Here is an 11,668-nt window from a genome sequence, read left to right as displayed (position 1 = left end):
TCTGTCAGAAAGGGAAAACACTCATATGAAATATTGCACTTAGAAAAGGATAACATATGAAAGCCCTTTTCATTTAGAATATGTGTTTTTGTTATAACTAGTTATGAACACCTTTTAGGTTATGTGTTATTGAAGATGTTTGCATAAACTGACTTAATAGAGTGACTTAAAATACTGCTTATATGTCTTTTAATATCTAATTATTATATTTTAGAAAGTTTTGACAGTTCATTTTTAGTCAGTTTTAATCAATTATCCTGAATAGCTTGAAAAATCTCTCCATATATAGAGTTTCTTGATTATTATGACTGATTCCATGCACAAATTCTATCTTCCAACCAAACTGGGATATCCTGTATTCTCTGGACCTCATTTTCTGAAAGGTTTTTCTCTTTCTAGCTTCTACACCTTTGTTCCTGCTATTTCTTTATCTTGGAATGCCTGCTTTTGCTCTTTGCCTATCAACGTCCAGTTTTCCCTTCGAGTTTCAGATCTAATCTCTCATTCTCTCCAGAATTTTCCTTAATTACATTAGACAGAAAGGATCACTCCCCTCCCCTGAACTTCTGAAGATTATAAATAGGTGTAGGTGTAGTTATTTGTGTATCTATATCATTAAATCCAGTAGATTATAAATTCTTGAAGGCCGAAGCCAAGGGCCATGCTTTACCTATCCTTTATCCCTAGCCAAATTCATTATAGTACTTTGCTCACAGAAGGTGCTCAATAAATGCTTTTTGAGTGATTAAAACAAATTAAGGTTCTATGCCTATATTCTCTTAAATCTTGACAATACTTCTACTTTCTTATAGAAATAACCATTGTGATTCCCGTAAGTAAGATAATAGGCAGCATCTGCAGTTTCTTACCATTGTTTTTGCCATCAGTTAATCTGTACTTGATGCTGAATTGTTAATGACCTTCAGTTAAAGAACAATGATAAAAGCAGGTGAAGATGAATAATGTGATGATGTGTGTATTGTAGTGAAAGTTTTTTGTTCTAGTTAACAAAGATGACAGAATTGTGTCTATGTTTTTAATCCTCTTCAATTCTTGGAAAATGTCAGCAAACTTTAAGCCACTGGATTTATTCATTTTGAAAACAGAACTTTGAAAAACCTACAGCATTGATTATCACAAAGAAGTGCTGTCTCATGGAGCCATTTTAAAACATCCCTGCTGTGATTGGTGTTTTAAGACAAGAATACTAGCAAAGCTCAGACTTTCTATGATACTGGTTTTGATTCTTCCTGAATTTACTATCAAACCATTATCATCCAAAGAGACAATTATTACTCTTCACAGAACAAGTTAGATGTAACAACTTCTCAGTCAATATATGGACAAAGTACACAATCAACATTTATGTAGTAATTTCTGTGATTAATAAGGTTAATTTTATTTCAGGGAGACAAATGGCAAGTGTCCAACATCAATAACAACAACTTAATATTTATGTAGTGCTTACTATGTGCCAGGTACTTTGCTAACTGATTTTCAGTTATTATCTCATTTAATCATCACATAACCCTGGGAGAAAGATGCTATTATCATCCCCATGTTAGAGATGAAGAAATAGAAGTAAACAAAGGTTATATGACTTTCCCAGGGTCACACAGCTAGTAACTGTCTGAGGGTGAATTTGAACTCAGGTCTTCCTTACTCTAAACCCAGTGCTCTACCCTCTGCACCAACTAACTGCTCAAATATGATATTTAATCCTCTTTTATATGATTCATGAAAGAAAAAAAAACTTCTCTCCTATCAGTCAGTTCTGTAGCCTACTTCAGACAGTTTCCTGTTTTTTTTAATATTTTCAGTATTTTAGTCAATTAATCAACAGATATTTATTGCGTTCTCCCTATGAAAAAATCACTGTGCTAGCTACTGATTGTGACATTATCAGGAGTATTTAAAACGGAACCAAGATTGTACTATATAGGGTAATTTTTAAAAAAATCTGACTAAAAACATTGGCATATTATATTTAAATATATATTAAAATGTAACTAATTTCAATGATTCAATGAAACACAGATTTACAAAGCAGCTAACATGGAGCTATTCCAGGTACAAAGATACAAAGAAGAAATGAAGTTACAGTCTCTGCTTTCAAACAGTATATAGGCTAATGGGAGCAAGTAGACATTTAAAAAAATATCTATAACCCAAAGCAGAATTTTGAGATTTCTCCAGGAAATATGAAAAGAGAGACAACATTTTTTTTTGTTACTTGTAGGAGGTGAAAACAGAGTTGGGTGTTGAAGGAGGAGATGGATTTTAATAGGTAGAAATTCAGGATTGTGGAAGGCAACTCAAGGACTGCGTTTCAGTCGAGATATGTGAACAAAAACAATAATATGAAAGGGCAGGAGAAGGACAAAGAATATTTAGTAGCCTATTTTGCTTGTAATATAGAGTACAATGAAATAGAAAAGAGTGAGATAAGGTTAAAAAATAGGTTGGCAAGAGCTTGTGGAGGCCCTTAAATGTTATTTGTTATCTAGGATGCAATGAGGAGCTCTCAAAGGCTTTTGAGTAGAGGAATGGCATGATCATAGTGGTGCATTATGATAAATACTTGGGCAATGACTTGAAGGATGGTCTAGAAAGGAGATCGACTAGAAAGGGGAATATCAAGTTCAGAAAAGGGCTAATATGGACCTGAACTAAGATGGTTGCAGTGTGAGCTGAATGAAGATAAAATGTCTGAGGCATTGTGATGAAAGACATGACAGAACTTGGCAACTGATGTTATTTTCTGGGACCACAAATAAGAACACTTTAAAGCAGGTTTGAAAATTAATGAGAAGCATTCTCTACCCAGATAGGGATCCTATTAGGGAATAAATGAAGAAGAAAACATAAGGAAATTTTAAAAACATTTCAAAGGCAAAGACCTAAGGGAAAGGCTAACAGGTAGGAAAAAAAAAAACCCTGCTATTTAGGAAAAGATAATCGTGAGCAAATTATGTAGGTAAATTTGGGTCACATGTGACCATGATCTCACTTTATTCTTCTAGGGCAAGAAAAGAGATTAAAGAATCCTAAATGCTTTGATAACTTCTAGTATAAAGTGCTCTGATGGCTTATTTGATACCAGCAGAAAGCACTTATATAAAAGACAATATTTATAGTTGGAAAATAGGTATTTTTATTTCTTAAATCCTTGTTTTGAGAAGCAGTGAAGCATAGCATTTAGAGAACTGGTTTCAGAGTAAGGAAAGAGCTTAATTCAAGCCCCACCCTTATAGGTTGTATGACCCTGGGCAATTCATTTAACTTCTCAGTGTCCTGTGCAATTCTCCAAGACTATAATATGGAAAGGGAGGCCTCATTTGCCTTAGAAGAATAAGGATTAACCTCAATGGACACTCCTTATACTAGTGGAATCACAGAAATGTTCCAAAAATGTCCTTTTAATTGTAAATCTTATTTTAAGTGCTATTCATAATTTTCTTTAAGAGAAAATTTTGACAAAGATTTCTATTTTTATAGTGAAGGTGTAATTGGATAGAAGAGGAAACTATATTTTAAAAATTAATTTACTAATTGTATGGTCTTAGTTATTCAAATCACAAGGCCATAGTGAAGGCACTTCTGTCCACCTGGTGGCAGTGTAGTCTAATCAAAATAAGCAAGATAACATAAAAGCGGGTACATAGTAACATGATGGAAAGATTTCTGGACTTAATATTTTGGACACATCTTCTACTCTTAGGTCAGATACACTATCTTGCGCATTTCATGGCAGATCATTTTATCCCTCTGTTTCTTCATCTGTAAAGTGGGCATAATAATAATTGCATTATCTGCCTCCTTGCATTGCTTTAAGAAATATTATTTGTCATTATTGTGAATAATGGCCTTGAAAAAACAGAACTAGAGCACATATCACACATTATCTTGATTTTTACATAAAAAAGGAAATCCATCAACTACAATTTTAATCTTAACCTGAAAATGTATTTATTAAGATTTATAAAGGTTTTTATGGTTCATTTATACAGGAAGACCATAGGTAGTTTGATTTTAAAAATTTACCCAATATTTTTAATGATTTTAAACTGTTCTTTGGTTCAAAGATCCATCTTTTCAACACATATGTTTTTCCAGTGATACTCTAGGGTTGCAAATCTTGTAACCTCAAAATATCTGAGGAATAAAAGTTGTGGTTGACTCAAATAGGGAATTTATTCTTGGTGGTTACAGGTAGATTACAGCACATTTCCAATGATGACCTACACACAAGGAATGGCAAAACACATGTATTTTCAAGAAAATGGATGATTAGAAAAGCAGGTGAACTGGTCATGTGGTAAGAACCAGAAATTGACAGTAAGAGTGTTTCACTAGTACTAAAGAATTGCATATATATATAATGTATATATATGTACACACATATACACACATATACCTATACATATATACACATATATACATATACATACACATAAACGTATATACACACATATACGTGTATGTTTATAGAGAAAAGTCTACATTGTGTTAGTTGAATCTAGCATGGAGGACAGATGAAAGAACATGGAAAAAAATTACACGGTTTGAAAAGGCATAAGTGAGAGGTACTTGCACTGATAAAGAGAATATCCAAATCCAAGAGATCACAATTCTACTGAATTATATTTATATGGTATCAATCAGTACAATTTGATCAATATAACAAAACATATTATGTCTCTGAGTCATGAGCTGTGGAATATCCATACTAATCAGGAACAATTTAAAATATAGGCCTGATAATGACTTTAATATATGCACCAGTCAAGCTAAGTTCAGAATGACTTGTGACAAAGTTGGAAACAAATGATTATGTTTTCACAGTCATAGGAACCCTCAATAATCAGGGTTGTGTTGCTAAAGAGAGCACTTTGTAAGGTTAAAGTTCAATGAAATATTGAAAAATGAAAAAGTACTAGATATTATGGGCCTTTGCATAAAGGGAAAAGAAAGGGACACGTAAAATCAAAGATTTAGTATTTTGATGAAAGCAACTGATCAATTAAAATAACCATCTTAATCAATTGTTTGCCTGTATTCATCAATTGTTCAAGTCAATGTAAAGACTGAAACCAAGGCTACACACATCTTACATTCAAGGTGACCGATTTTAAATTTGCATTTTTTTTTTTACTACAAATTGTCTTAAGGCTATAAACAGCAGAGGAAAAACAACATTGGCTCTGCTCTTTCAGTGATTAAACCAAGTTTTTAAAATAAACTGTTCATTCTTTTTAGGTTACAGGACATTAACACAGTGTCAAACCAGATCACTACACACTCAAAATTAAATGTGTGATGATTATTAGTATTTCTCCCAACTCCTCCTACCTGCACCCTTAAATAATAGCAATAAAAAATAACTTATATGGAACACGAAGGGGGTTAATTAGGTGCCTTCACATTGATATCAAATAAATGGTACCCTGGCAAAATAACAGTACTCCTCACATTATATATCTATTTTTCAATTGAAATCATCAATGTTCCATATGTTTTTTTTATTTCCATAGCAAAATATAATTTAGTACAATTTTCTGTGTCTATAGGGAAATATCACAAATAGCAGGCAACTACACACTTGGGGAAATTAAGTAGGGCATTTTTCACTGATTTGCTAGACCTGTCAAGAATTTTATTTTAGAGTTAGAAGGAACCTCAGAGATCAATCTACACCAACTCTCTCATTTTACAGATGAGGAAACTGAATCCCAGAGAAGTTAAATATATTGCCTGGGGTCATACTGTAAGTTAGTGGCAAAACCATAAATGGTTATAATTCAGTCTGAATCACAAGTGCTGTATTTCACACTAGTTTTCCAATCTCATGCTCTTTCTGCTCCTCTGCACTGTTACTCTTTGTTGTGATTTAATTTGGTCTTAATTTGGGATTTCATTGATGCAAGGAAATCTAGGTGAGAAAATTTCCTTTATAAATGTAGATAGGCTACTACAGTCTTTTAATCTTAGAGAGTTATCTGGTACACTGAGAATTTAATTAACTTACCTTGGGTCACACAAATTCAGTGAGTATTAGACATGGGACTTGTACTGAAGTCTTCCTAATTCTGAGCCTGGATCTTTGTCTACTATAGTATTTGCTTTCTCATATTATACTTTACTATCAATCACTAACAAGCATATTTTGAATGCTGAATAAAGTGGTGATTATGAATGTGCCTTAGGCTGGGCAAGCATCAATATCAATTTTAAAAAGTATTAATTTTGGAAAGCATTTTCCAGGAATCAACACTAATTATTAAGTGTTTCTCACCACCTGACTTAAATCCTAAAGTAGAATGGAAAGTTCACCAGACTAGCAGTCAGGAGATGTTAATTCTAGTTATATCAATTAATTTCTCCATCATGTCCCAGAAACCTCATCATTATGCACTACTTGGAAATTCTGCATCATGCCCTGGTGCTGGAACCTTCCTACCCTCCCCCTTCAGCTTCCTTTTATGTATTGTCTTTCTCCATTACATCACAAGTTCTTTGGGAGGACTGATTGTCTTTCTTTTTTTCCATATTTGCATTTCTAGCATTTATCATGGTGCCTGAGACATGGTAGGTATTTAATAAATGCTTGTACGACCTTAGATAAATTACTTAACCTCTCTTTATCTCCCTTTCAGCTCCAACACTATATATTTGTCATTACCATAGAAGAATGGCATGTTTCTAAGGAAGTGACAAAACATTTAATAATTTGTACAGCTAGTAGCTTACTCAAGAACAATATAGACACTTTATCAAGTATAGAACACTTCTGTAGGCTATTAATGAGAGGTCTGGATTTCAATTTACAAAACCTGGATATTATTACCCTTTCTGCCTCTGAATATGCCACCAAAGGTGAAAACCAGGTGTTCTGGTTTACAACAGGCTCTCCAGAAAAAAAAATGCATGACACACTTTTAAATTTTATCTGAATCATCAATTTTTCCTCACATGGAAAATTCAACTGACTCTTCAGCGCTGATATGAGTTAGTAGCAGCACACATTTGATTTTATCTAGTAAAAATCACTTAATGCCTTGAGTCTTAATCATACCACCTTGAAAATGATGAGACTAAAAGTCTTAGGTAGGAATATTTTCATCTGAGACAAAAACAGTTAAGCTGGGTTCGGGATGGAGGGGAAAGTGGAAGTCCACAAAGTCACAAAGCTATTAAATGTCAAAGCTAGAATTGAACTTAAGTCCAATTTCAGTGCCCCTTCTTGCTTTACAAATGAAGACCCTGCTACCTAGAGACTTAAAGATACTGTCCCAGGGTCACACAGTTACCTTGTCCCATCATGTCCCAGAAACCTCAACCTTAGCAAAGCCAAGATGATAACAGTCTTCAAGTATTTGAGGGGCCATTACATGGAAATTAGTTTTGAATTGCCTTTAACCAGAGACCAGAATGAATGAAGTGCAATGAGTGAAATTTGCAGAAAGATAGATTTAGGTTTGAGGGAAAGAAAATCATCCTAACGATTAGAACAATCCCAAAGTGGAATGGGTTTCTTTAGAGTAAAGAATCTCCTTACTGAAGGTCTACAAGCAAAAGATGGATGAGCATTTGTCAGGTATGTTGTAGAGGGGCTTCTCTTATTTAGTTATTAGTTGTACTGTGCCCACAACATCCCTTCCAGTTCTGAGATCATACCTACATCATGATTAGATATCAGAAAGGCATTTTAATATAAAAACAGGATAAAACCTTTTAAAGGCAGATAAGAAAAATGAGACTAACAAGAAACCTGGGCTAAGTGAGTGGAGAATGGGTGAGGGGCAGGTCACTTTGGGAAAGGGGACAGTGTAATCCCAATTTACTTGACTGACAGGATGAGGGGGGTAGCAGCTAGACATATAAGCTCAAAAATTCCATGAAGAGCTATGATTTGGAAAAAATAATAGTCCCAAAATATTGGTACCATTGAATTTGTTGGAGTTCTATTAAATTTTAAGAAAATTTAATAAAAGGTTTCACTATATTTTACTATGAGTTTAAATAAAGTAGGGATATATTTGTTTTGATCTATCTGCTTTAACATGGGCTAGATATTTCTCCCAAGGGATTATGTATTAAATTAAACTTCTTGAATAGAATGTCAGAAGATTCATCAACAACACCAGAGATGTTAGGAGAGAATTCAAAATATGAAATAATTACCTAATGGGGCTAGAAACAGAATCCGGATCTCTTGCCATCACAGTACCAATGATGGTACCCACTTCAATATCTTCATGGACTTCAAATAGGTAAGAAGATCTACTGAAAACTGGTGGCTCATCCACATCCTCTACAGATATTTTCACAATGGTAGAATCTTTAAAAGGACCAAGGTAGTAGAAACGCGGATCCACATGAGTGTTTTCTGCCTCAATCTTCAGAGTATAAAGTCTTCTGCTTTCATAATCAAGAGGCTGTAGAAAGAAATGTCATTGAGATAGAGCAGAGAAAAAAAAATCCTCTTTCTCTAAGTCAAATGATGATTTTTAAATCCGTGTACAAGATTAGGTTTACTTTGAAATTATTTATAAAGTCCTAAATCTGAATTACCTTGTTCAGATAATATGCATTTATATATATACATATCATAGTTATAATTAAATCTTTATTCTAATACAGAATGAAAATACAATTTATAATACTGAAAAATAAAATGAATTTATTTTTCTTTTATTTTGGATCTTGTTCAAATGTTGAAAGATCTTAAATGAATCTACTTTAATTAAAAATTATAATTACCACCTAGAAAGAATTCATTTGCAAATGTAATATAGACTTCCATTTTCTTGTGAAGCCTTTTTTTCCTTATTTCTATATAGAGGCAGTATTGTATAGTGGATAGTGAGCTAGCCTCAGAACCAGGAGACCTAAGTCCAAGTCTCACTTCTGACATCTATTGACCACATGACCAAGTCACCTAATATACTACAAAGACCTGAATTTAAGAATACCTTAAAATATCAAGCTGTGTTAATTGATGCACCCAATTTAATTTTGATCCATAGGCAAAGAAAATAGAGATCATAGGATATAAATTGAATTCCAAATTAAAATGTAAATATCTCCATGCATTTTTTATTTAAAGTGCATTTAAATAAGAGAAATTATAGTAAAAGATTTTCAAAAATGCACTGTATCAATTGATATGCCTAGTCCTTCTAGTGTAAATCCCTCAATAATCTACTCTTTAAACTAAAAGTGGTAGAGATGTTATGCCAACTTATGTTTGTAATGGGAGATTCCTCACCTAAAGATTCTGCCTAACAATGAAATCATGCATTTGGTCCCTATCCACATTTCTGTACAAGCATGCATGGTTTTGTCTATGTTTCTTTAATTTGACTAATGTACTCCTGACCCCCAGTACCTCACTGCAAGTAATATGTGGAAAATTTAGACGCTGGCAGCTTCTGGTTTTAGGATCAAAATATTGTAGCAAAACAGTGAAGATGGATGAGACAATGAAGTATATGTTTACTGAACTTAGTTTTAGTGATATTGAATCCCCTTTGGTAAGTCTAGGAAAACGGATATACTACTTTTTTGTGAAAGCAAACAACACATACACACACACACACACACACACACACACAGAATTTTCTGAGTGTTTTGGGTAATCACTGGAGGCAAACTAGAGAAAACAAACTTGTAATCCAATGGGCCAGCTTAAAACATGCCTCCTCTTTCGACTATTAGGCAGCAGGCAGCCTCAGAAACTTTGCTAAAGGAGGCCTTTATCTACTACACTGGGAACCCAATTTCTAGATTCCTTCCTACTAAATCTTAGCCTTTAGTGTCCAAAGAGAGTTATAGCTATCTGATGATGGCTTTTAGGTCAAAATTATCAGGTCACTTAGGATCATGCTTCAGAAGAAGATAGGATGAGGGATCTTTTCCAACAGAGAACAGAGAGAGCACTACTGGAGAGAGATTGTTGTTAGAGGGGTCATTTTCCATTTGAGAATTTATAAGTGACTTTAAGTATTTTAGGTGGGTTGTACAGAAGAGAAAATTGAGCAGTCTTCAAAGTTTCAGGTTGTATTGAGTCATCATAATGAAGACTTCTTTTGTTACAGCAAAACCAAAGGGCTTCTAACTAATATAACTCTTGGTTTCCTAGGGTAATGGAGATCCTAGGTTTCAGGGTAGTGTCTACTCTAGAACCAATAATGTTAACATTTCTAAAAAAATAGGTTGGCCTTTTTTTGCCACTGGCATGTATTAGCAAAGACAAATATGATTAGCAAAAATGGGATGATTTAATACCCATTTCTTATTAGTCTTTAGCATAGGAATGAGTTATGTATATTATCTTTACTTAAAAAACAAAGAAAGAAAGAAAGAAGGTTAGAGTAATCATTTTATTGCCTGGCCTGATAACTCTAGTAGCAGTAGAGTGGTAAGGAATTATCAATGACAAAAGAATATACAAAGATGGAAGAATATATTATTTTTAATTTCTGTAAAGCCAAGTCAACTGAATAAGATGAAGATTCTCTTTTGCTTCAATAAAAATGATTGAGTAGAGATTCTCAGGAGATTTTCTACTCTATTCTTAAGAGCAAAGGTTTTTCTGTCCATCCACATTACTTTAAAAATATTCCAATGAAAACAACAAAAACAATGATGAAATTTGTAAAATTCTCTAAAGTTCTTATGTTTTTTTTTGGTATAGATTTTCATATGTAGACAGGGAATTTTATTTTAATTGAGTTCAGTAATTAGGAAAAATTTTGTACAGACCTTTATATACTAAAACACATGATCTTTCTCCCTTCCCCCCACCACCACACAATTGGGGTTAAGCAACTTGCCCAGGGTCATATAGCTAGTTAAGTGTGAAAGGCCAGATTTGAACTCTGGTCCTCTTGATTTCAGGGCTTGTGCTCTATCTACTGTGCCACCTAGTTACTCCTGATCTTGTTTTCAGGGTATATATTCATTATGGTGTTTACAACTTTAGTAGTTCTTACTCACTTCTCAATTCTGCATTTCAAAGGATAACTTTTTTAAATGAATCTAGTCTTTAACACTTTCAGTTTGATCAAATAATTTAAAATATATGAAATATACCCTGAATTTGTCTATTTTAATGTATACTTTTGATCATCCTTTCCTATACCTATTTTACCTTTTGGTCCTGACCATATTTGTGTGTGTGTGTGTGTGTGTGTGTGTGTGTGTGTGTGTGTCTGTTAACAGAAATATTGTATGGCTTTTTCACAAAAGAAGACATAAAATGTGAATATACTTTGTTTTAGCTTAAAACAAACAACAACAAAAAATTCCAAAATTCAATCATTTTATCAGGAGGTTCCTTAAAGGATTGTGAAATGCGTAAGAATATACATATCATTTTCAAAAAAAGAAGAAAAGAAAGAAAAAAAAACACGACTATAATGAACATTATTAGAGTCACTGAATAGGAAAAATATCATGTACTACCAGTTAAATACATTTTAATGAGATCTCTGCAATTCTTGCATAATCCTCAACTGAGAATAGAAAACATCTTAAATTGTGATTTTTCTTTTTTTTTTAAATAATAGAGCTATTTGTTAAGAATGAAATTATATACATATATATACATATATATGTATATATATATATTATTTTTGGTGAGGCAATAGGGATTAAGTGACTT

At 33.2% G+C, this 11,668-nt stretch overlaps 1 protein-coding gene across 2 annotated transcripts in view; it reads right to left on the bottom strand.

The window, feature by feature from the left end:
- Positions 1 to 11,668, bottom strand: part of CDH10 (cadherin 10) — a 173,942-nt gene that overhangs the window by 28,496 nt on the left and 133,778 nt on the right. For both annotated transcript variants that reach the window (XM_027868978.1, XM_027868979.1), the window contains exon 6: positions 8,185 to 8,438. In XM_027868978.1, coding sequence (XP_027724779.1) covers positions 8,185 to 8,438 — 254 coding nt within the window. The remainder of the gene's footprint in view (positions 1 to 8,184; positions 8,439 to 11,668) is intronic.

This window comes from Vombatus ursinus, unplaced genomic scaffold (genome assembly GCF_900497805.2).
Source record: "Vombatus ursinus unplaced genomic scaffold, bare-nosed wombat genome assembly UNPS02014791.1, whole genome shotgun sequence".
Taxonomy (NCBI): Eukaryota; Metazoa; Chordata; class Mammalia; order Diprotodontia; family Vombatidae; genus Vombatus; species Vombatus ursinus.
This window is presented reverse-complemented; position numbering and strand designations above follow the sequence as displayed.